This window comes from Rosa chinensis, chromosome 5 (assembly GCF_002994745.2).
Source record: "Rosa chinensis cultivar Old Blush chromosome 5, RchiOBHm-V2, whole genome shotgun sequence".
NCBI classification, from domain to species: domain Eukaryota; kingdom Viridiplantae; phylum Streptophyta; class Magnoliopsida; order Rosales; family Rosaceae; genus Rosa; species Rosa chinensis.
The window spans coordinates 30410058-30436191 of record NC_037092.1 but is presented as its reverse complement, the minus strand read 5'-3'; the positions used below and the strand labels follow the sequence as shown (position 1 = coordinate 30436191).

The 26134-nt window shown below is 37.6% G+C and overlaps 3 protein-coding genes across 11 annotated transcripts; 2 read left to right on the top strand and 1 right to left on the bottom strand.

The window, feature by feature from the left end:
* The first annotated feature begins 1501 nt into the window (after nt 1–1501).
* Nucleotides 1502–9551, top strand: LOC112201892 (ubiquitin carboxyl-terminal hydrolase 14). Of its 2 annotated transcripts, none has more exons than XM_024342815.2 (20): nt 1502–1776; nt 2213–2384; nt 3223–3335; nt 3424–3760; nt 4030–4124; nt 4934–5067; nt 5151–5207; nt 5288–5365; nt 5732–5786; nt 5876–5917; nt 6184–6258; nt 6488–6686; nt 6765–6822; nt 6905–7027; nt 7525–7613; nt 7697–7786; nt 8189–8359; nt 8500–8615; nt 8784–8916; nt 9039–9217. In XM_024342815.2, exons 1-20 carry the CDS (start codon nt 1669–1671, stop codon nt 9215–9217), a joined length of 2424 nt encoding a protein of 807 aa, XP_024198583.1. In that variant the 5' UTR covers nt 1502–1668. The 2 variants fall into 2 exon arrangements, with proteins under 2 accessions (XP_024198583.1, XP_024198582.1); XM_024342814.2 differs by having other exon boundaries at nt 1503–1776; nt 6178–6258; nt 9039–9551.
* A 674-nt stretch (nt 9552–10225) lies between these two features.
* On the bottom strand, nt 10226–15125 carry LOC112201894 (probable serine/threonine-protein kinase abkC). Of its 2 annotated transcripts, none has more exons than XM_024342817.2 (5): nt 14751–15125; nt 13219–14550; nt 12415–12684; nt 11344–11499; nt 10226–10590 (listed from the first exon to the last, which is right to left on the bottom strand). In XM_024342817.2, the coding sequence occupies exons 2-5, from the start codon at nt 14422–14424 to the stop codon at nt 10471–10473; spliced, it is 1752 nt and encodes a 583-aa protein (XP_024198585.1). In that variant the 5' UTR covers nt 14425–14550; nt 14751–15125; the 3' UTR covers nt 10226–10470. The 2 variants fall into 2 exon arrangements, with proteins under 2 accessions (XP_024198585.1, XP_024198584.1); XM_024342816.2 differs by having other exon boundaries at nt 13219–14506; nt 14751–15124.
* A 3605-nt stretch (nt 15126–18730) lies between these two features.
* Nucleotides 18731–25238, top strand: LOC112167280 (G-type lectin S-receptor-like serine/threonine-protein kinase At4g27290). 7 transcript variants are annotated; one of them, XM_040507268.1, is made up of 10 exons: nt 18731–18961; nt 19935–20002; nt 20122–21075; nt 21164–22498; nt 23155–23277; nt 23506–23630; nt 23696–23906; nt 24038–24275; nt 24377–24527; nt 24625–25238. In XM_040507268.1, the coding sequence occupies exons 3-10, from the start codon at nt 21039–21041 to the stop codon at nt 24931–24933; spliced, it is 2529 nt and encodes an 842-aa protein (XP_040363202.1). In that variant the 5' UTR covers nt 18731–18961; nt 19935–20002; nt 20122–21038; the 3' UTR covers nt 24934–25238. The 7 variants fall into 7 exon arrangements, with proteins under 7 accessions (XP_040363202.1, XP_024160062.1, XP_024160061.1 ...); XM_024304294.2 differs by having other exon boundaries at nt 20117–21075; XM_024304293.2 differs by having other exon boundaries at nt 20093–21075.
* The last annotated feature ends 896 nt before the right edge of the window (nt 25239–26134 follow it).

The window sequence follows — 26134 nt, the reverse complement described above, 5'->3', positions numbered from 1 at the left end:
TCATTATTTTTTAGTGTTTATTTCCACTCTCTGTGTCACGAGCACAGTTTCCAATAAGATCTAGGTCACCGGGTTAGCTTGCAGATCACTAGGGTGACCCAGAAAGTGACTCATGGCGCGAAATACACTGTACCCGTGACCCAGAGAGTGAAAATACACATAAAAAGTAGTAAATAATAGGTGACCTGGTGACCCACGGGTGAACTTGCTCTAAGAGTGTGCGTGTGCCCAAGGCCGGTCCTGAAAATTAAGAGGCCCAGTGCGAAAATTTAAATGATACCTTATTAATCATGATCTCAATTAGAAGAATGAAGAAAAAATATTTGGTATAAATAGAAGAAAAAAATAATGGAGGCCTAAAAACATAAACAAGGAAGGAAAAATTGAAAGAAAAAAAAAAGTCAAGAAACATAACACAAGATCGAAGAAGAAAGTAGAGAGGCCTTAGGAATGAAAAGAAAAAAGAAAAAAAAGGAAAAAAGTATTAAAAGAAGAGAGAAGATTAGAAAAAAGGCAAACAAAAAATTAACCAGAGCTAAGCACTCATGGGTTTTGAACACAAGACCAACCAAGCCAATTCCCTTAAGGTAGAGTTGCCAACTGAACTGAACAGCAGTTCAATAGTTTTTAACATTCTTGATGAATATATTTTATCAAAAGCCATTACAAAATTGAATTCCGAGGCCTTCGAAAACTGGAGGCCTTGTGCGGCTGCTCTACTTGAACACCCCCAGGGCCGCCCCTGAGTGTGCCCACCATCGACTGAGTAGAAACCACCAAGTCCCAGCCCAAGTCGGCAAAAGTACCCGTCGATATGTTCCACCGCGATTTTCGACGCTTCTTTGCTTCAGCAAATGCCGATCACCGGCAAAACCATAAGTCCAAGTGAAATCGCCTGCCGCTGATTTGCTTAGGCTGCAGCCGCTTGCCTTACCACGTATTCAAAGGGCCAAATCGAGATCAAAGGTAACCAAGCTCGCTAGGTCAGATTCGACCTCCGCAACCGCTCTCCACGCAGTGAGAATGAAATCCAGACACTCTTACCTGACCTAGACAACTGTTGGAGTGTTCGACTATTTGGCACGAATTTCTCTAGTTCTCTATAAGAGCAATTGTTTCTCTTGTACAGTTTGGTTTAGATGGACGTAATGATATAAGTCTATATTTAATATCATACATTTTTTTTTTTTAAAAGAGAAAACAAAAGGTAAAATAGTACACATCCAATGCGTATCAAGAGATTAGTACATATAAAACGAAAAACTGTTCCGCAAACAATTATCAAATGAGTTCGAACTTTTAACCTAATCGTAGCTCAATTTTTCACACACTCACTAGTCACTACTCGAGTACGCGGCCTAACCCAAATGACAATCTAATCAAGTCTTTTCATCTCTTCTTTGGGTTAAAACTTTCAATGTAAAATTATTTTCACAGCTCTTTGTGTAAAATTCCGAAGCTTCTCGAGACCAACGAGACGAGGAAGAGCAAGGGATCCAAAAAACGTGTACAAAAACTACAAAGCAATTCTCCTCTTTCTCGCGACTTTGCTCTAAGCTTAGGGCAAAGAACATATTCTCTCTCTCTCTCTCTTCTCCCTAAATCCTAAAACCCTCGTCTTCTACCTAATTTCGCTCTGTATCAAAACCCCTTGGATTTTGCAGAGCGATGCTAGACGCCATGGACCTGCTCCGATCCAACCTCTCCCGGGTTCGGATCCCGGAGCCCACTAACCGCATCTACAAGCAAGAATGCTGCGTTTCTTTCGACACTCCGGTAACCTCCATTTTTTCCGTTCACTCTCCCACACTTACTTTCACTACTTCAAAGCTTTTCGCTCTCGCTTTTTTTCACTTTTCAATTCTTGAAACTTCGATTCTGTAAACTACGATTATCTCAGTGTACGACCTATAATCAATTCTAGCTACTGTTTAGGATTCGAGTCTTGCACTGCTTAGTGTTGCTGTAATTTTACTGCAGTTCATAGTTGTGGCTTTATCATTTTGTGTTCATTTCAAGCTTTTTATTTAATTTAATTTTAATTTCATATTTTTGCGATGAAATTTGTTTCCAAGTTGTAATGAGGTTTCAGTTTCTCTCAAGACTTGGCTCTTGAAAATTTAGATTAAGTAGGTGTGATGCATATTTACGTATTGTGCTTGGAGATTGTTTTTTTAATTTTTTTTGATGGTGTTTTCGTTGGGAGTTTCAGAGATCAGACGGTGGCTTGTTCGTTGACATGAGCACATTTCTTGCTTTTGGGAAGGATCATGTAGGATGGAACTATGAAAAGAGTGGAAATCCTGTTTATCTGCATATAAAGCAAACTAAAGTGTTGGTTCCTGAAGATAGGCCTTTAAAGAAACCAACGCTCATGGCTATAGGTAATTTTAATCATTATGATTTTCGGTTGTTCGTATGGAGGTTCTGTGCTCTTTGCTGTTATATTCCTGTAGCTGCTGAGTTCGGGTAGTGTGCTATATGAATGCACCATTATCAATGTTGGATATATACTCAGGGTATAGAAGTGATTAGTTGATGAAAATATGCAAAGTATTTAGACCACAATTGTAGAAGTTTTTTTTGACTTTGTCAAGGGGAACCCAAAGACTTCCTAGGCCCAAGATAAACCCCTTCGGCACATGTGAAATGCTCCAACTGTGCATTGCAGCACAGTGCCTGGCCACTTTGACAGCTTGAACCTAGGTTGGCACAATTGTAGAAGTTTACTCAGGCTATAATATGTATAATCATCCAGGAGTAGAAGTTTTAAATTTTTGAAGCTACTCAGTTCTCACTGAACGTAAATTACTCTACCAAAGACATAAGAAAGCTGATCAGTCTTTGTGGTAATGCATTTGCTTTTAATAAAGATAAAATAAAACAAAATGACTTTGCTCACGCACCAGTTATATTGATATTTAAAAATTTGCTCTCTATGTCTCTACTTTCTGTTAGGGGTGCAATGTAATATGTGTGGTATCTTTTGTTGTGCAAATGCTAACAATACAGGATGCAAATCATTTGAACGGTTTTATATCTGTATTGCTTTTGTGGTTGGTTCAAGGATATATATTCATTGGTCACATTGCTCATAATTCATGAAATTACTGAAAGAGATGTTCTTGATGTTGCCTTACAGTACTTGATGTTTTTATTATTCTCTACTAGATATTAGCTGCCTGGTAGTGTAAAGTTTAATATATATTTTGTGGCTTGTAGGTGTTGATGGTGGATTTGACAACAATGAACCTGAATATGAAGAAACTCACAGTATTGTTTTGTTGCCTGATTATGTGACTCTACCATTTCCTTCTGTTGAGCTGCCAGAGAAGGTTTGCATTCTTAATTATTTTAGATGTTTATTGATGTCAAACTAATATCGCTATTGTCTCAAGAAATGAATCGATTTTATAATTGCAGGTAAGATTGGCGGTTGACAGCATTTTAATGGCTGAGGGTGCAGAGAAGAAAGAACAACTTGCAGCATGGACAGCCGATAAGAAGCAAACGAGTGTGTATGCAATGAATTTGCAACAAATTGACAATGGTATTGTTGTTCCTTCATCTGGGTGGAAATGTACCAAGTGTGATAAAAGAGACAACCTTTGGATGAATCTAACTGATGGAACGATCCTTTGTGGGAGAAAAAATTGGGATGGTACTGGTGGAAATAACCATGCCATTGAACACTATAAGGATACAGGATTTCCTCTTGCTGTAAAGCTAGGGACAATTACAGCTGATCTGGAAGCAGCAGGTAATGCTGTCTTGTGCTGTAAACAATCTATGCAGTTATTTATTCTAATTACAGTCAGTTTTGTGCACATGAAAGTTATACATCTGAATGCCAAACATCATGAACTAGAAACGTGTTGTTTGGCCACGAAGAAAACTAGGCAATTTATGAAACCCTGGCGCATATGAATTAAGAGCTTAATATTCTAAATGCAGCTGATTCTTTGGAGAAATGAGTTTTTGTTACATGTATGGATTACTAATCATGAGTAACATATTGTGGCAGCTCAGATGTTTTCTCTTATCCGGAGGATGATAGTGTTTTAGATCCACTTTTAGCACAACATCTGGCATTTTTTGGCATTGATTTCTCCTCATTACAGAAGGTTAGTTCTCACTACAAATTATTTAATTATTTCTCTCTAAACAGTTGAATTGGGTTCTGATGTTGTACTATTTAAGAGTTGCTAAATGGACTACTAGTTGCTTTTCCCTTCTATGATTAGAATAAAACGTGCAGAAAATAGAATACCATGTGTTTTCAATTTTTTAAACATAATAAATCACTTTCTTTCTCATTTAAGAAAATTCTCACCGTCGTGTAGCAGGGATGTCTTTTATGAATCATGACTAAAGAAGAAAGTATGAGGGATATTTTAATATGTATTGTTCTAGTCGATATGACATGTGAAAAACATTACTTTTATAATATGGGAGGCATGAAATAGCTGTATCTCATCTCTTAGATAAAAAATTCTATTGCATGTGAGTAATATGATTAGAATACATTAATGATTTTTTGTAGGGCAAAAGTCAAAATTCAATAGTTTCTGGAGCTTTTCTATTTAAACTAGTCTTGGAGTTCTTTCTTTTGGTTAATATAATTTTTTCCACAAATGATGTGTCTTATACTCTTATTATTGACTACCTGCTCTACATGACCTATTCCATTAGGAGGTATGCCCTTGGCTATTTGGTTGAAGCATGTGGTCAACATTAAGGTTTAGAATGAAAAACCATAGAGCTCTGAGTATAGATTTTATTTTTTGTTTTTATTTTTGGGAAGGTCAGTATTTTTCTATGATGGAATTATGTTAAAATTCCAATGACCTGGAAATAAGTGCAATGAGGTTTATTAACTTTTAATTGTGTTATTATGCTAATGTTAATATAACAATACCATTCTTGTTTTCAGACAGAGATGACTACTGCTGAAAGAGAGCTTGACCAGAATACCAATTTTGACTGGAACCGAATTCAAGAAAGTGGACAGGAAGTCGAACCGATATTTGGACCTGGTTACACTGGCCTCGTCAATCTTGGAAACAGGTAGCTTCTATTCCTGTCTAGTGCTGGTGAAGACATAGTACTTTTATATATTTATATTAATATCTTATTTTGTTTTCTTGCAGCTGCTACATGGCAGCAACCATGCAAGTAGTGTTCTCAACACATTCTTTCTATTCCAGGTTAGTATATATCATATGACTTAAGTAAACTGTAATGTCCGTGGAAATTATGCTCATTAATCACTATTATATTTCCTCAGGTACTACAAGAATCAAAGTTTGAAAACAGCATTTGAGAAGGCTCCAGCTGACCCTACTGTAGATCTGAACATGCAGCTGTAAGTAGATAATTGATTCTTAGTGTTGATTCTTTATGTGCATGTCTGTCAACTAATATAATTAATTTATTGTTTATAGGAATTGATGTTGCTATTTGTGACAAAATGCTAAGTTGTATGCCTTGTTAATTGCGCCTCTTGTGACCATTAGATTGCTATCTATGAATGAAATCTCCTTTTATTATATGAGTTGCTTAAATTGAAGTAGTAAATATGTATTTAAGTTATCTTACGTCTGCAAGCTTTTCTCCTTTTTTCTTTTGCCCTTCCTTCTCAGTCATAACATGATTAGGTTATTCATATAAGGCAGGTTTAAGGAGGAATAGTCACTATGAGTGTTTTAAAAGCTTTCATGTTGTATGGCAGAACAAAGCTGGGACATGGTTTGCTATCTGGTAAATACTCTGTTCCTGTATCAGAGGTATGTCTGTTAGAGCGCAATGGTTTCTTACCTTTGATAGCTTCTGCTCCTGTTTACTGGTTGGCTTACATTTTTTATGTGTCATCCAGGAAAAAGATCAGACAAATTCTATCACCCCTACCACAAATTCAGTAAGCTTTCTGGATAAACAGTCATATTCTTTGCTGTATACCATACATTCATAAGACTAGTGTATGCATTTTAATAATAATCACTATTTAATTGTTCCCCTATATCTTTCCCCATTTTATTTATTTATTTATTAATCAAAAGAACAGAAAAAGTAAAAAAGAAAAAATTCTTCCCTTCTTAGGATATACAGATCTCACGTTGATCATTCTTTTTCTTGTTCTGATATTCTTTTGTTTTGGCCACCTTCCACTAATATTAGAAACAGGATGGAATACCTCCTCGTATGTTCAAGGCGGTCATTGCTGCTAGTCATCCTGAATTTTCTTCCATGAGACAACAGGTACATTCTCCATCTCTTGAGATCTAGTGCAAGATTTCAATTCTTTTGTCTAATTTATAGGTTCTCTTATATACTGTAGAAAATAGTTGAAAGGACCTCCCCGGCCCTTTTTGTCTAGCATATGCAACACTTCTGTGCTACCAGAAAGCCATTTTTTTAGAGCTCCTCTATTAATTCAGTATTATTGTTGATCATTAATCTGAATGCTTGAAAACCAACTTTTATTTAGGATGCCTTGGAGTTCTTCCTGCACTTTCTTGACCAAGTTGAACGGGCTCATGGTGGAAGTCCTGAAATTGATCCTGCAAGGAGTTTCAAGTTTGGTATTGAAGATCGTATTCTTTGTTCATCTGGAAAAGTTGCTTACAATAGGAGACTGGACTACATTCTTTCCTTAAACATCCCGCTGCATGAAGCTACTAATAAAGGCGAGTTTCTCAATTATCATTGTAAACAATTGGTCTAATTATTGATTGTCTAATGTGCATTTTTGTTGGAAAATGCAGTAGAGCTCGCAGCATTTCAGAAACTGAAAGCTGAAAAGATTTCGGAAGGCAAGGAAGTGTAAGTTCATTTGGTTTTATTATTTTGTTTTCTGTTGTGATCAACATCGCAAGTATTTGCTAACCATGTCAATTTCTACCAGATCCAATGATGAAATTGTACGTCCAAGGGTTCCTCTTGAAGCTTGCCTTGCAAGCTTTTCATCACCAGAAGAGATACAGGATTTTTACAGCACTGCCTTGAAGGCCAAGACAACAGCTGTGAAGTAAGCTTTCTGGTTATTTGCTGGTGTTGATTTCTCTTTCTATGCTTTATGCAAAAGACATGTCAGCATATTATAATGACAATGAATTACTGAGATTTGGTATTGGGTGAGGCTGATCGTTGGAGAAGAGTTCTTTGATTGACAATCATTGACTTAAAGTGAGTTGCAAAAAGAATTGCGTTGCTGTCTCCCACGTTTTGGAATTTGGTTTGGGTTAGAAATTGACTGAATATCCCACAAGCCGTTCTTGTCATTACAAACTAGCCATTTGCTGGTCAGGTGTTTGCTACCTAGGCCATTTGTCTTAAGATATTTTCAACAATAAGCCAGAAACTTACATTCTATTTTTTAACTTTCTTTTCTGGGAAATTGGTCATTTCTAATGTACTATGGAGCTGGGGTGTCTTTTCTGAACATATAACAAGCATGTTTTGGATAAAAGTTGATTCCTCTTGATAAAACATACTTTTTACTCTCTCCCATTTTATACCCTGCAGGAGTGCAGGTCTAACTTCATTCCCTGACTATTTGGTGTTGCACATGCGAAAATTTGTAATGGAGGCAGGCTGGGTGCCAAAAAAGCTTGGTAATTCTCTTGGCTTCCTAAGGTTCATCTACAGTTATATTGGGATTTTGCATGGTTCTCAATGTTTGTGTATCTGTTTGCAGATGTCTATATAGATGTTCCTGATATCATAGATATTAGTCACATGCGCAGTAAGGGACTTCAACATGGAGAGGAGTTGCTACCAGAGAGTGGTTTGTATTATGATTTTGCTTTTCCTAATATCTTACTTGATTATATTCACAGAAATTGTAAAGTTGTCAAATGTGCCTGTATATTTGTGCCGGTTCTTGCCTATCCCCTTGTACCTTTTGTATAATCTTTACCTAAATCTATAGTACATCCTGCCTTTTTATTCCTTGTGTTAGCATTTGTAAAGCAGTGTGATTTCAATCTAAGTTATTTATTTTTATTTCAAGTTATGAACTCGCATATAAATGTAAGGTTAAAAAGATATTTGCACATCTAACTGCATAGTCTACATTACATTCCTTTTCTACTTTTGGTCTTCTATGTTATTGTCCTAGTTAGCCTTGTATTAGTTGAAGATGATAGATTCTGATTCTCTTGAATAATGTCTGTACTATGCTACTCAGTTCCTGGAGAAGAGGAGGAACCAACTAAGCCTGTGGCCGATGAGAATATTGTTACCCAACTTTTTTCAATGGGATTTAGTCATCTTTACTGTCAGAAAGCTGCCATTAATACCTCAAATGTCGGAGTGGAAGAGGCAATGAATTGGCTACTTTCTCACATGGATGATCCAGGTAATTACTTTCTTGACTAGAATTTTTTTCATCCTGGAAAGCAGTATCTTGCTAGCAAGATTTAGCTAGTCAGCTGTCTGTGATCGTAATTTGTTATGCTCTAGGGCACTAATTAATACTGATCCACTTTTCCTTTCCAGATATGGACGCACCCATCTCTCAAGGCAGACAAATTGCGGTTGACCAATCAAAAGTTGATACGTTGATATCATTTGGTTTTCAGGAAGATATCGCTCGGGCTGCATTAAAAGCATCGGTAAGATTTTGATGCAGATCTTTCTTTTCCGTTTCATTTCTTTTGTCCTTTTCTTTTATATTTTAAGATCGGTAGCTTTTGTTTTTGTTTCTGCATGAGTTGTAGATTGCAACTACTGAAGAGTTGGCAGCCTTTTCTTATTCTTACACTATTATTTTACTTTTACAGGGTGGTGACATTGAGAAAGCCACAGATTGGATATTCAACAATCCTGATGCTTCTGTCTCAACTGATATGGACGCAACATCATCAGAAACTATACCTACTGCTGCTGAAGCTGGACTGCCTGATGGAGGAGGGAGTTAGTATCTTATACCTTTACCTTAACTGCAGCAACATATGATATGAATGTGTGTCTGTGTATCGACTGAAAGAGAGAACATATCCTAATGTATATATTTTTATGCTTTTGGCTTTATGCAGGATATAGACTTATTGGAATAGTAAGCCATATTGGAACGTCTACACTATGTGGTCACTATGTCGCACACATCTTTAAAGATGGTAGATGGGTTATTTTCAATGATGCGAAGGTTGGGGCCTCTGTCAATCCCCCGAAGGACATGGGATATCTTTATTTCTTTGAGAGACTAAACAGTTGAGGGACACCAGTATTTCAACATTGGAAGATTAGTTTGGAGATAATCGGAAGTGGAAAAGAAAAGTAGTGCACAATTTTGTGGAACCTCAACAATCTGCCAACATGTACTTGGGTCTTTTGTAGCGCTTGGCTTTGGAACTTTTATCAATTTGCTGCATGATTAGATGAGGTTTCCATCATTCAGATTAGCTGACCTTTACTCAATTTCCCCGCTTTAAAGATTGAAGTCATCATGTTACAGAAGAAAAAAAAGGCCAAACAGATGCGCAGAACTTCCTGTTTCTAATGACAAGAAAAGTTCTGTACTCATAATCATTCTTATCGTTACGCCTGCACCCTAAACTTTTTTTTTATTTGCTATTGTCACCTCTAATTGAAAAACTGATGAACGTTGAAATCGTTATTAGGTATAGCAAAGATGGAACAGAAGAAAAGTACAAATTTTTCTCGTGTTTTTACTTTTACCATCGGTCTATAAGTCTATTTAAGAAGACAAATGACTTTTGGGTAATATTTTCAAAAGAAAATTAGACTAGATATCTGTGGGAGTTTGTGCATAATTTAGCCGAGGTAGGCAAGTCATCCTTTTAAATTGAAAATTGGCTTTTGAAATCTGTATTGGCCAAGAGCCCAAGAGAGTTCGAATGCAAGTTATATGAAACTTTGAGAATTCAAGAGTTTAGTGAAATCTGTATTTTAAATAACCGTTTTGAAATTGCGCAAATTTGGATGTACAGAAAACATTTTTTTTTTCCTTGTTAAGACTTGATATGTGAACTGAATCATGGAGGATTTTGTTCACTAATTTTCGCAAACTATTCCTAGGTGTAGCTATTGTTACTGTAAAGTAGTGGTGGTAGCTATGGTTACCGTAAAATGGTGATGGTCACCTCTAAAAAAGAAGAAAGGCCAAAAAGGAATGAAATTAGAAAAACAAAAGCACCAGTCTATACTTTTTGAAACATTAGGATATTGTCCCAAAAAAAAAAAAAAAGGCACATTTGTGAGTAGTAAAGGAAATGAAATCCTTTATTTCTCTAAACCCCAGACATAGAACACAGCAATGAAATTTATTTCTCTATGAGTACAACATGTATCCTTCTGTTTGTGTCAAAACTTTGTGAGGAAAGGAAATCAAAGCAGCAGCAGCAGCTTCCTTATGGGTTTCTTTTTCCGATTTTGGTGAATCTCATCTGTATTTTTGTAAAAAAAAAAGAAAAAAGTGAAGAAATAAAAATTATATGATGGTACATTTCATGGGGCAATGAGTCCTTCAATGGCGTAAAAGAGGGACTCTGCCCAGTCCGCCTTAAAAAGCAAGGTCCGTAAAGTATGCATCATGTCATAGTCTGGATCAAGTTTCCGCTGCCATCCCTACAGAAAGTAACAGCAAAGTTCATGAATCATAATTTCCAAAACACCAACAAAATTTCAGGTATCATCAAAACTGATCAGCATAGATATCACATGCCTTCCATTAACAAAAAAAATTAAAAAAGAACCTGCAGGAAATTAAAAGAAGAAATAGAACTACAAACACTATCCTTCCAGTTCACATGCAAGACAGCCTAATAAACTTTTCTGCCAGGCTTGTCCAGCAGAAAATGCATTACTAGGAGGGATTTACTTGTGAGGCAAATGAGTAAAGCCAACGAGACAAATCAATAGCAGGTATAGTAAGTTTCCTTCAAACCATCTACTTCAAAACAATGGAGATGCTGAATAAAAATCAATGGGATTCAACATATGACGACAAAAGAGCCTCGACTTGCGAAAGCAAATTTTGGAAAACCACTTATAAATGAAGTAGAATTTTTAAATTTACAGCTCTTTAATGATATTGATATGAAACACAACACAGCTGCAACAATACATGAAAAGGACAAATAACAGAGGAGACAACAATGAACAGAAATTTATTATCCTTTTCTAAAACATAAGTATTATATATGTTAAACCTGTTATAGCTTACTAAGTACTATCATGCATGGCTCTCGTTTCTCCAAGTCTGTTTCAATAACTAGTGAAATGTGAGTTGAATCCGGTCAAGTATTGGGTTTAATCATGTGTGATATTGTCAAGGTGTTTTGACTTAAACATAGATGTTGGAAGAAAGCAAGGTGGTACCTCAAGAACCAAAGTGGTTACAATAACTGTGCACACATTGCCATCTAATTTGACTTTGTGCCGCCTAACTTGTTCAAGCAATTGCTGCATGCAGTCACCAGGATGCATGGCGTCACCTTCTGAGGAGTCCCATAATTTGAAAGATTTATCCACTTCCTGTTGAAGAAATTTCGTCCTAAAGTTAAACCCACATGACAAGTATATGTGACAGTGATGTATCTTACCTTACTCACAGTAGAAACAATAAAATTAGAGCAATAGATTTGCACAGCATATTCCCAATTTTGGCAGGAAAAGGAAGATTGGTGGACTTCAAGAATCAAGTTGCCAAGGACATGTTCAAAACATATATTACAGAAGAAGACTTAAGGCCATAGTCAGTCATTTAAGGATTCAGAATCTGATATTAAATGGCAACACCGCACAACAACATAAATGCTACTGAATCATAATCAGTAATTCCAATTCTGGCAATTACTGCAAGGCCAACAGAACAGGAAAGGAAAAATCTCCCCACTTCGATTCAGAATTTATGTCTCATATGATCAAGAACTTCATTACATCTTCATCTCTTAATATATAACATAGTGTTGTACTGGTGCACTGAAAACATACTTATGCTGAAAAGCTCAATTGCACAAACAGCATTTGATTAAATGAAGGTGTTACCCAGAAAAAGCTACATATTAGAATTATCTTGTGGTAGTTATTGCTGCAAATCACATAGATAGAGCAGCGTGAAAGTGTCAACAGTCAACAGACGGCCAATGGCCTCCCCAGTAACATCTCCTCTGCCATGGAAAGAGGAGTGAAGGGTGAGTTTTGGGATTCTATCCTTGGCTGGTCTATGTCTTGAACTTATGAATACTGATCTTATCATTTGTTGGAAATAAACAGTATGGATGATAATCAAACAGTGACGAAGAATCGCAGATTAAAGTATTAGACAATGTATGCATAATGCCATAATCTTTCTTGTCTTGGGTTAAGAAGTTTGAAATTTTTTACAGAAATGGAAAACCTGACTAGTGTGAACGCCTTCAATTTTCATATCAAGAACAAACAATTTACCTCAATAAAAGCACTTGGATTTGGGCAGTTTTGCTGTCCAGATAATCTAAGTGTGCACTCCGCAACACTTTGACCGTCACGAAGGGCCACAGCCTTAAACAACTCCACTAAATTCAGTCGATCCCTCTTAGAAAGTTCGGCAGTCAAGCCCACATCCAGGAAAACAACATGAGGCCTCAATCTAAAGAGTTCTTTACTTGGAACCTTACTACGGGTTACTCGGACAAGAATATTTCCAGGATGCATGTCAGCATGAATAAAATTATCTACCTGGAAAAAAAAAAATTCATCTTAGCAAACAACACCAAAATTCAAGCTGCTTTAAAATCACATCAGATAATTACAACTACTACAGGCAGGGCATTTTACTTTTAGCTTCACTTTTGAGTTTTAAGTTTTAACTAACAATAGAAATTGTTTTTACCGGCCACCACTTAAACAGACGCAAAGAGATGAATATATGCATTAGTGACAACCTTATGAATGTTATTCCCGACACGCAGTGGTCAAATGTGTAAGTTTTATATTGCACTTGCACAAACATTCAACTAGATCAGAGTCCTATCATTCTATGATCCAGGCTGACACAATGCTGTTAAACAAATACATTTTCATGACTGGTAAGGGTACAACATAAATCTACTTCTCAAAAAAAAAAAAAAAAAAAGAGGGCGGGGTGGGCTACAACATTATGTCAAAAAGAGGACACCAGTAAATGAAAAGGAAGATCCAATACAAACTAAAAAAATTATAAGATGAAAAGAAAGGAAAGCAATAGTAAATGAGATCACAATAAATTTATACCAGAAGCATCTTCAGTAGTGCATTGGTTCCAATCTGAGCAAGGGCATTTTTTATCGGTTCATTGCCCTCAAGTTCATCGACGTAGTGCTGAACACTTTCACCCTGCTCGTACGTTTCGACTAAAACAGATGGGTGCACCAAGGGGTATAGAGGCCTTGGAAATGAGACATCTTTCGATCTTCGAAAATTATAGCTAAAACGACTCAAATGTGCAGCTTCCCTTGACAGATCAACTTGTGACATCATGTAAACGGCAAATTGCTTTAGGCTTTCATCCAATCTCCACAATTTCAAAGAAGGGATGAACCTTGAAATTTTGGCTACAGAATTGATTATCACAAAATCCCTCCTAATTGCTTCACCAACACCTGGATGTCTAACCTTAACAGCAACTAAAATGGGCTTGATCTTCTGACCCGGGTATCTGTACTTGAGTATAGCTTGATGAACTTGAGCAACACTTCCCGATGCCACAGGTTCCTCATCAAATTTTTCAAATATTTCAGGCAGCTTGCGACCAAATGCCTTTTCAATACTATTTTTGGTAAAGTCAAAACTATGTGCTGGAGCTTTAGTGTGGAGTTTCTCAAGTTCAGCACACAAATCTCTTGGGAAGAGATCTGGCCTTGCAGCAGCCCATTGACCCCATTTTATAAACGCTGGGCCTGCTTTTTCCAGTGTATGATGAACAGCATGAAGCCATTTTTTCCTAAACCGGGGGCCGAGGGAATCCTTAAAAAGTGACATGGCTATACACGGTGAGAATAAAACTGCTAGATAAATTGCTCTGACAAGCAAGATAATACACTCCAGAAGTGAAACCAAAAATAAGGCCAAATAAATATGTCCATCTTGGGCATGAATATATAAAGTGTCCTTTGTTGGGAGGCCTTCTGCTTCTGCACATGTACGCTGCGCCCGAACAAACTCTCCAACGACAAAAGAAAAAACACCAGGAGCTACTAAATTTGAGCGGGTCAAAGCCAAGCTCACAGCACGGGCAATTCGACCTATTGGGGGGAAGGTTGTTTGCCGATAGAAATACAAGTGAGAAAGCTTTCTCCAAGCAAGCTGGGCATGTTGAGAAGCTGCACTCCTTGCTGATATGGTATATAAGTTCCTATAACCACTACTATTCAAAAACTTATCTTTTGCTCTATGTAGCAGAAATGGGGATTGCCCTCTCAAAAATAACCGGCAGAGCATGTAAGGAGCTTCAACTGTGTGATCTGCCCTGTTACTCGTAACTTGTCGCGCAACCCTCCTTAAATTTCCATATGCCAAAAGTCTGCATATCACCAAATCTCTTCACGATACCATAACACAGTCCACCTAATCTACCAAACTCAAGAATCAAAACACACAAACATGAAATCTAAACAAAGACACATTTCCACCAAAGCAAACTATGCAGATTACTTTCGAACTAAAAGCATAACTACATGAAACAAGTTTCAACAGCAAACTTTTATACTCTTAACAATCCCTCAGACCCTCTTATGTACTTGAATAAATATTGAAATGGAACTAACCTGGACATGGTGATTGGATTTAATCAACGGTGATCGTCCAACTGAAGAAGACGGAGTTCTCTGCCGGCGCGTAGAGGCTCATTCTCATTCCTCAGCCACCAGGGACGGTGATGGTGGCGCACGAAGGTGGAGGTGGTGGTTGATACACGTGGCGGGGTCTGGCGGGTCGGATGGGTTTTTTTTTTCCTGTTTTGGGGGTAAATTGTCGGGAAGGTGGATATCTATCGATCTATCTATCTATCCATCATCTATGGGTGAAAAAGCATCCCAATCGATTTGGAACCTGATATATGTTTCCTGCTGTAATCATGATGCCATTCTTTAAAATAGTTTCAAAAAAAATTAGTCATTCAAATCAAGTACTATGCACCAACTATTGAGTCCATTCTTCACGAATATCGTCTTTTATGATATTCTCTATGCTGATTTTTTATATTGAGAATTATAGAGACTTTAGAGATAGCTGTAAACTAAACACCGCAAGTGGCCTAATGGTTCTTGCCTAGTGGTTTTTGTCAAAGTGATCCGGCACTGTGCTACAATGTACAGTTGGAACATTTTATATGCGCCGAATGAGTTTATGTTGAGCCTAGAAAGCCTTTGGGTTCCCTTGACAAAGTCAAAAAAAAAAAAAAAAAAAAAAGCTGTAAACTAGGGAATATGTTAGAGTTGGATATGAGAAATTGCTTAAAACTTTAACTTTTGCTTAGGGCTGGGCACGGTCCCAGACCGGCACCATATTTAAAGGGACCGGGACCGAGATCGAAGTTTTCCGATCGGTCTCAAATCAAGTTTTCCGAAGGTTGGGACCGGAGAGAGCCCGAACCGAAGTTTCCGGGGCGGGTTTCTTGGGTTTTCGGGCTTTTTGCACCATCTTGAGATTTGGTTTATGCTTTGGTTTTACTTTTCACAAATTGAAGATCAACACAAGAATGACAAGATATTGATGAAAATAGAAGATCAACACAAGGAATTGAAGAAAATTGCAATCAAAATCGAAATATACAAGCCTTCAAGGCTACTGATCATTATCAAAAATCCCTAAAAAAAAAAAAACCTAAATCTTATGTCCACCAATTAACCCCTAAATCGGTCAATCCCCTTTACATATATGGAGAAACATGCTAAATTGCTTGAAGACATGAAGTAATCGACCCCTCTCACCCCTGATTCTCTTGGCCCTCTCCCCAACATGGCATGGATTTGGAAATTGAAACTTCTCGATCTGCAACTCTGTTTACATCAACATATGAACCAAAATTTGAGGTATGGAGGAATAGAAATGAAAATCTTGGGTATCTAAGATGACAAAAATCATGGCTAGAAGAAGAAAGAGAAGGTATGAACAGAGAATAAGAGAGGAGATGAGAGAAGAAGAAGAAGACGAAGAAGAAGAAGAGGAGGAGAAAAGAAAAGAGGAGAAGAAGTGTGCGACAGTGAAAAGAGGAGAGAGAGAGAGAGAGAGAGAGAGAGAGAGAGAGAGAGAGAGAGAGAGAGAGAGAGAGAGAGAGAGAGAGAGAGAGAGAGTAGAGTAAATAGGTTTAGTATTATATTGCTAGGTCCAATAATGGAGAAACACGTGTATTGCTCAATGCATGTGTATTTCTCGGTCTTTCCGGTTCAAGAAGGTAAGAGAATTCAAGAACCGGGACCGACCCGCAGACATGCCTACTAGGACCGAACCGGCCCTAAAGCACCTATTTTCAGTCTAAAACCTGACCCGAACCGGCCAGTCCGGATCTGTTCCTTCGATTTTTTCGGTCTTTCAGTCATTTATGCCCACCCCTATCAAGAATAAGTGATACGGGTAAGCTGATAGACACTTTTGATACAAAAGCACATTTCCAACTGGCACTGTCATAATTGACCAGGAAAGATCAAGAATAAGTGGTACGGGTAAGCTGATACACACTTTTGATACAAAAGCACAAACTCTTCTAATTGGTTTAAACAATTTAATATCTTTGATATTGATTGGACTTTTTAATTATCTCGTGCTTTAGATCCTCTCAATCTCATATTGCATTAATTAGCCTGGCGTCTTGTGTTGTTTTTTTTTTTACCAAGGAGATTGTGAGCTTCGTGATTTTACACTAGAACATTTCCTGTTGACTTTGAAATCAACCTTTCTACATGGAACTACCCTGCAAGAAGGCTTTTGAATAAGTTATCCTCTTTATCTCTGGCTCTCCAGAACTCCCAGTTTGATCGGTTGGAAAGCTGTATTGGCTGGGAATAGAATAGAAATGCGAATGAACAACTAGAACAGAATAGACAGTAGGGCTGGCCTCGGGTCGGTGTTGCCATTTCCTGTATAAGAACCGAGACCGAAACCGATTACTGTTCCTCGGTTTGGGTTTGAGAGTTTCCAGTTTTAGAACCGAGATGAAACCGAACCGACAATGCTCCAGTCAGTTCCTCGGTTTGTCGGGTTCATTTTCCTGATTTCCAGAATACCAGAACTGAGCTAGTTCTCAGTTTCTGATCTGCTTTCTATTTCTGGTGCGGTATGCAAAAATCAACACAGTACGAGCCCAAGCCTTCAGTTTCCTAGCAACACAAACTTCCAAAAGATGAAAGTGAAAAGTAGCAAACTATGGTAGAAGGCATGAAAATAGAACTGCCGGAGACAGCAGAGCACAAGGAATGATCGATCTAAGGCATAAAGGTAAAGTAGATATGGAGAAAGATGGGTTGGGTAGAGAGAAACCAACAGAAAAACAAACAAACCTGAAGGAAAAACAAAGGAAAGGGAAAACAGAGGCAAGAAGCCTAAGATCTAGGCCAGAACCTAGGCAAAATTGCGCCACCGACTCTCAAGGTGTTTGAGAGAAAACCTGGGGCGAAGTAATTCTAGGAATTTTAGGTTCTTAAACCAACACATACTATCTCCCACTTTTTGTCTTTCTGTTTTTTTTTTCTCCCACTCAGCCACTCTCAATTGAGAAGAATTCCCATGTGCATGCTACAGTTGCTGCCTGCCGCTCCCACTCTTAAAAAATCAAACTGCTCACCCACTATCTCTGACAGCCTTTAAAACATGGGAATTGTTTAAGTTTAGATATAATTGAGAGCAGCACGTGTATAAACATAAGAGAATTGGTTCCTCGGTTTTTTTGCTTTTCCATAACTGAGAACCGACACCGAACTGACTTATCTTCATTCGGTTCTGTTCAGAACAAAAACTGGATATTTAAGTATAAGAACCGCACCGAACTAGCCGGTTCGGTTCGGTTCTCCTGCTTTTCGGTTTAAAAATCCCAGCCCTAATAGACAGGCCGGTTGCTTTAATTTTTTATTTTATAATTTTTATTTTTAAGAAGTAATCTGAAGTCATTTGTCTGACATTTTATTTCTAAATAAAATATAGACAGTCTTTTATGTATTAAATTTGATACCTCAAATGTGTATATTTTAGATTATCAAGCATAATACATATAATTAGGCATGCATCATGGATTCTTTCCAAACTAGAACATTGGTTCAAATCAGTCATAATGTGATCAGGTAAACCCAATTGACTGCAGTAACAGTTCATAATTGCTACTATAGTTGGGTTGACTCGGTCATTGGATTGGTAGGTTGAGCTCAAGTTTTTGGTATGGTGGTGTTGAGTTGATCAGTCGAGTTTCTCTGTACTGCAATGGTTTCATACTTTAGTGTACATGGATTGCTTGTAGTATCTTAACGAGAAGCCAGTACTTGTTGAATGCGAAAAAAATTGTACGGCCTGTGTATTTGTGCAAGCTGACACTCAGGTTTCAGAACTGGGTGTTGATCCTCCCCCTCCCCTGGTTAATGCAAAGATGCGTCTTCTGTCCCTTCACGGTTTTTGGGGAGAGCATGTACTAAAGATGAGTTGAGGTGGTGAGTTGAGGTCGGGGGTGGGAAATGACGTAGCTGTCCCTGCTTTTATTGATGCAGCTGTTCGGTATGTGGGTGAAAATGTGAAATCCCTAAAGCGATTGATAGAGAGATCACGTCCAAAAAAAAAAAAAAAAAAGGTAGAGAGAGGTGATATTTAGGGGAGGATAGAGGTTGAAACAGGTGAGAGAGGGATCTGGGTTTTGACTAGAGTGCTGTTCTGTGCTATAAAATTTTGTGAGCGGTAGAGATAGAAGATAGAGAGAGGTGATATTCAGCAAGGGTAGAGGCTGAAAGAAGTGAGAGAGGGATCTGGGTTTTGAGCACAGTGTGGAAATTTCTAATTAGTAGGTTTCAATGATTTCTGTACTTTCTGTTTGGGTTTTGGTGGAAATTTGTGATTACATATATCAGTATATGTGTTGCCCTTTCTGTTATCTGTTATTGGTACCGGAATTTATGATCTTGGTTTTGATTGCGTTTGTGTACCGGAATTTCTGATCTGGGTGTTTTTGGGTTAGTTTTTGTTTCTGGATGTTCTTAACTTGTGTTAGATTTTGTTCATTGGAGTGGCTTGAAGAGATAGCTTTTGTTTGTAAGGATTTAAAATGTTTCATTAATTTGTATGTGCTTTTCATAAATGTTTTCACTATGTAGAGTTGTAGACCTTTGTTGGATACTGATTAGTTTTCTACTATGTGCTAATGATGTTGTGTTCAATTTTGTTCGATTAGAATCCAGGGAATCTGTGATGATAATTGTTTCTTTTTGTATGTTAGGAACCATTTATAGCAATTCTGTTTGATTAGGGTCCAGGGAACAAAATAGTGTTTCCTAATATTCTAATGATGTTGTCTTCAATTTTCTTCGATTAGAATCTAGGGAATATGTGATGATAATTGTTTCTTTTTGTTAGCCGGAATTATTTATAGCAATTCTGTTTGATTAGAGTTAATCAAAATAGTATTTGGTTGGTTCAGACTTACAATTTGTAATATCTAAATTGGTGGTGAGTTGATGGTGTTAGTGTTAGGAATATGATTTCATCTTTTCATGAATCATGATATTGTTAGACCCCAGAAAGTGAATTTAGTTTAGTTTAGGCTTGGTAGATTCAGTGTTCTTTTTGCCTTTGACTTGATTGAAGATGTATATTCTGTGCAGTAAATTGATTGTAAATCCATGGAAAAATAGAGGCTTCGGTTTGTATTTCTTTAGACAGCATTTAAAAGATCAAGTTCTTTCTGTACAAGTATTTTCATTTGAGTTGTTTTGTCGGTAATTAAGATTGTTTTACCAGTATTCGAGTTTGTTTAGTAGGTTGCTGAGTTTAAAGTTTGCACGGTATGACAACAAAGCGGGTTACAACTCGCTGTATCCTACTGCAGGTGATCAACTAAAATACTATTCCTTGAATATGTTTTTTGACAGTACAAATATAATATTGATTCTTTTAATTATTACTAATCAATTTCCAGACATTCCCACAACAAATTCCACAGAGTAGCAGCGGCCTTTCCACACTGAATTAACAGGGAGAATAAATCATGATGTAATCTGATCCAGTTCATTTCACTATAATACTCAATCTAAGCGCCTGGCAAAAGCAGCAATTCCAGAAATAATTCAAGAAGTTTGCAAGGAAGTTCAAGCCAAGTTCAGCTGGGAGTCCTGTTTATCTACACCCAGAATTGCAGTCCCTCTCCAAGGACTAGAATGAAAAAAATGATTGAACTGGTGGACACAATAAAGTTCAATCAACAAATTAAAATAAAATTCTTTTCAGAATTAAGTTCTGCTTCTGCGAGCCTCTTAAATTACGTCTTTACTTCAACTTTCAGAATATTTTCTTTAGTACGATATTAGGAAGTAGGAAACCAAAACCAATGATTCGCTGTCATTAACAATTCACTACCGATCCTAACTCCTGCAGTAAAGCGCGGCCAATTATTGCTAGTTATCTACTAGATGAATGATTATGATCTTAGAACCATGTTCATGCATACAAATAAGAAAGAGTGGAGGGTTTGGACGTAAAGACTTGGGGATTGGGCGTGTAAAATTTGGTCCACAAAGAAGAGAGAGCATGCAGGAAAGAAAATAAATAAATAATAGGAACAAAGGCTCCGGTCTTTCTGCAAAGGCGGCAAAACGACTTTTGTTTGGTCTTCTTTATGCTGATTTTTTAACCAGTCAATCCTTCTTCGTTCTTACGATCCACGCACATGGAGCAGTCAATGCCACTGTTGCCCCAAGCTGTGGAATTCATCCTCCTCACGGTGGCGATTGGCCGGAGATTTCCAGAAAACAATTTGGCGGAAAAATTCCCTCTTTAATAAATTCAGCGATCTGTTTCCCTTGCCCAAGAGATTGGCAAATGAGAGACCTACCCAGCAAGGTGAAAGCCTTGAAGGAAAGTAAAAAATGGTGTCTTTAGTGGGAGAATTACCACCCAATAAAGGTAATTCCTATCTAACATTATTTTCTATGTCCATGTAAATTCATGCCAGATTGCTAGTTTTGACTTTGATTAAGGGCTGCTGCTGCAGAGTATGATGCAATAAGTCCAAAACTACTGGTGTCCATCTCCTTTCCATTCCTTAGCCGAAAAATTCAGATGAAGGGCCTTCCTTTCATCTTATTCATCTCTCTTTTCCATGTTTTAGTGTTCAGTTTATGCAGTGCAGTTGATACTATATCTCCAACACAATCCATCACCAGCTCCAATACCTTGGTTTCTTCCGGTGGAAGATTTGAATTAGGACTCTTCTCCTCCGGAAACTCTAAAGCATGGTATTTAGGAATTTGGTACACCAAGTTTTCGAATATAGTTGTATGGGTCGCCAACAGAGAAAACCCAATTCCAGGTTCAGATGGAGCCCTGACATTAACCGAAAATGGTACTTTGGTCCTTTTAGACCAGATGAACAACACTGTATGGTATTCTAATTTTTCCACAGTAGTTGAAGATCCTGTTGCACAGCTTTTGGAGACTGGAAATTTTGTTGTCAGAGACAAGGCTACAGCGGGTTCGGAAAGTTTTGTATGGCAGAGTTTTGATTTCCCATCGGATACATTGTTAGCAGGGATGAAGCTTGGATGGGATTTCAGAACCGGGCTCAACAAGTTCTTGACTTCTTGGAAAAATGCTAGTGATCCATCTCTTGGTGAGTATACCTATAGGATTGTTAATCTTGCTTTGCCTCAGCTTGTTCTTGCTAAGGGATCGGAGAAAGAGTTTCGAAGTGGGCCCTGGAATGGTCTTCGGTTTACTGGTTATCCTGTTTCGAACAATGAAATTATAACACCTAGTTATGTGTATGATACAAATGAGTTGTATTACACGTATAATGACAATTCTCTTATTACAAGATTGCGGCTAACTGAAGGAGGTGACATGCAGCGGTTAGTGCTGAATAAAGGAAGCACTGAATGGAACGATATGTATAATTTGCTGAATGATCGATGTGATAGGTACGGGGAGTGTGGCGCAAATGGCATTTGCAGAATTAACAACTCACCCATTTGTGACTGCTTGGACGGGTTTATTCCGAAATCCCAGCAAGAGTGGGTGGTGCTTAATACGACAAGTGGGTGCACAAGGAAGATACAATTGGATTGTCAGAAAGGAGAAGGGTTTCGGGAAATTCAAAACGTAAAACTGCCAGACCTGTTGGATTTTTGGGTCAACAAGAGCCGGAACAAGAAGGAATGCAGGGCAGAGTGTTTGAAGAATTGTTCTTGTATTGCTTATTCTTATTCAGATTACAGTCTTGGAGGCACCGGCTGTCTGATGTGGTTTAAAGACCTTATTGATATCCGTGAGTTTGCTGATGAAAGTGAGCAGCAACGTATTTATATTAGGATGCCAGCTTCAGAACTAGGTACTTCAGTATTCTGCTTCCATCTCCTGATTTGTGTATCCAAGTCCTTAATCATGAACATAAGGTTTTATCATACACTCATTTTACATCTATTTGAACAAAAATCACAATTATTTGAATTAAAATTACAACATTGAGAATAAAATTACCATATTCATTTACACTATTTACATATAATTAAACAAAAATTATAACATTAACAACAAATTTGTTCAAAAACTTGTAATAAGGTCGTAGGTGATGTAATTACTATTATTCGAACTAAGATTACACAAAATAGGACTCAATATTACTACTTTGATAACAAATTTGTTGTCACGTTTATAAATGTGTATGAGATACGAGTATCTATTATAGAATTTTTCAGGTTTTAGCACATCGTACATCCAATAGGAATTGCCGGACCCTGCAATCCCATTTTTATCAATAGCATATGTTTATTGCTTTCAAATTGCATGTTTCAAGACTCAAATAGAAAAAGATCAAAATTTTGTTACGCTCTGTATGCTTCCATTTAGACATGCTAATGCACGAAAAACTGCTGAAACAGGTCAAAGAAGATGACTGCAATTACACTACACTTTTAGTAAGTAATTATGTGAGACAGTTAAGACGTTTGACTAATATCTGAGTGTTAAACATCATATGATCTTTAGGTCATGCCGGTCAGAAGGAGAAAAGAATAGTGCTCATAGCGGTCATCTCAGCAGCTTGTGTTCTAATTTTGCTGGGAGTGTCATGTTGGCTTATAATTTGGAAGAAGAAAGGAAAGAAGAGGGGTAAGCATAGTGACCTTGCCTAATGTTTTGTGGAAACAAAATATAATTGGTGAAACTGTTTACACAGTCCTTTCATGTTCATGTCCTGTCCGGTGGCCTTTATGAATATCTTGTATTTGCTTCTGCAAATCTTACCAAGCAATAAAAAGGACAGTTCCCTTTGATTATTCATATGCACTTTGCAAATTAATTTGATACATCTCTTTTCCTTTTTTACCTCTTATATAGGTTCAAGATCGAATAAGGAAGACATGGAGTTGCCACTGTTTGATTTTCATACAATTGCAGCAGGCACCAATAACTTCTCAGGGACAAACATACTTGGGGAGGGAGGTTTTGGTCCAGTTTACAAGGTAAGAAATCGACAGTTGATCTCATTGTCTATCAATGTAATCTTAAAACTTACAGTAATTTTCAGGCCAACCTAGCACAAGAACAACTAGTAGCAGTAAAAAGACTCTCAAAAGATTCCGGGCAAGGTATTGATGAGTTTAAGAATGAAGTTACGATGATAGCCAACCTTCAACACAGGAATCTTGTTAAACTTTTGGGCTGCTGCATTGAAGGACAAGAGAGGATGCTAATCTATGAGTATATGCCTAATAAAAGCTTGAACTGCTTTATTTTCGGTCTGGAACCTCGTTTCTTTTACTACTTTTCATTGTAGTTTACTCAATAGAACAGTGGTATGATTAGGCTCTTTTTATGTCTCAGCAAAAGAAAATTTAACCAAATTTGACATGATTGATGACTTGTGCAGATGAAAATAGAAAGAAATCGCTTGATTGGCAAAAACGAGTCAACATTATAATTGGAACTGCACGTGGACTTCTCTACCTCCACCAAGACTCCAGATTGAGAATCATTCATAGGGACCTCAAGAGTAGCAACATTTTACTCGACAATGAGCTGAACCCCAAAATATCTGACTTCGGCATAGCAAGAATTTTTGGACTTGATCAGACTGAAGCAAAGACAAAACGAGTGATTGGCACATAGTGAGTTATAGTAACATAGATCATCAATGCCTTCAACAACCAAAACAAATTCATGATTTCCAAATATGATCAGTTACTTAAATTGTATTGTTTACATGCAGTGGGTATATGTCTCCCGAGTACGCAATTGATGGGCACTTTTCAGTGAAATCCGATGTCTTTAGTTTTGGAGTGCTTTTGCTAGAGATGGTAAGTGGCAGAAAGAACAGAGGGTTTCATCATCCAGATCACCATCACAGTCTTCTGGGACATGTAAGGCATTAGATGATTATGTGTCTTTATTTTGAACCTTAGTTTTTCCATATATATATGTGTGTGACTAAAGGAATGTGATTTGCAATTGTCCCAGGCCTGGCTACTATGGAACAAAGAAAAGGTTTTGGAACTATTAGATCCATGCTTGGAGGACTCATATGTTGAGCTTGAGGTACTAAGATGTATACAAGTTGGTCTATTATGCGTGCAAAAGCGGCCCATCGACAGACCAGTAATGTCATCAGTGGTGTTCATGTTAAGCAACGAGGGAGCAATGTTGCCTGAACCGAAGGAGCCTGGTTTCTTCACAGAACGAAGTTCCATGGATGGTGATACCTTCATTAGTGAAGGAAGAAGCAAAACAGGAAACATGATTACCATTACCACGATGGAAGCTCGATGATTGAGGTCTGGACCCTGAGTTGGATGTATGTTTTGATGATTTAGATATAAACTATGTAATTTATAGCAATCATGTACATTTAGTGGCTCTAGAATTTTTGGGAGACTAACCCAAGTTTCAATAATGGGAGCACTCTAGAAGAAGATGAGAAGTCAATAGGTGCTTAAATTTTCAATTAATTGATGACATCAAAGGAGCACTAGCATCGTGGCATACCGTGAGTTGAAGGTGACTCTTTCCGCAGAAAATTGAAACAAATGAAAGCTTTGTCGAAGTAGAAAACTCATACTCAAGACTTTAGATATATGTGAATGTATAATAGAACTGCATTAATAAATTAAAGCATTAGGATAAGCTGACTTCAGCTTTTTTTGGGTACAAGATGGGCTAAATTCATCTTTACGAATATCGTATAGTTGGCGGCGTGTTGTCGCAGAGCTATGTCGAGCTAACAAGTTCACTGTAAATGAGATATCCGGTATTGTGCATTGAACTAAGTACAATAATGCGCCTGTTGCACTTAAATAGGGCACTTCGGCCTCTAATAGTTCTTCGTCCTCATCCTTTGGGCGAAACGGATCTTTTCTGGGCTCAAGACTACGACCGATCATGAGAGTACTCACATGCTTTGCTTTATCTTCATTAAAGCGCCTTAGAATTTTCTGAGTATATGAAGACTGATGGATCAAAATCCCATCACTACGGTGCTCGAGTTCTAAACCGAGACAAAACCGTTTTTTCCCAAGATCTTTCATCTCAAATTCGGATTTCAAGTATTTAGCAGTTTCATTCAACTCATCTAGAGTTCCAATTAGGTTCATGTCATCGACATAAACTGCTACGATTGCCAATCCGGAACTTGTTCTTTTAATGAACATGCATGGGCATATTTCATTATTAATATATCCCTTCCTAATCAAGTAGTCACTTGGACGGTTATACCACATCCATCCGGATTGTTTTAATCCATATAGTGAGCGTTTTAATCTTATTGAAAACCCTCTCCGTGGTTTAGAGCCACTTGATTTGGGTAATTGAAGTCCATCTGGAACCTTCATATATATCTCTGCATCTAGATCTCCATAGAGATATGTTGTAACCACATCCATAAGCTGCATGTTAAGTTTTTCGGAAACTACCAAACTGACAAGGTAGCGAAACGTTATAACGTCCATTACCGGAGAGTATGTCTCATCGTAGT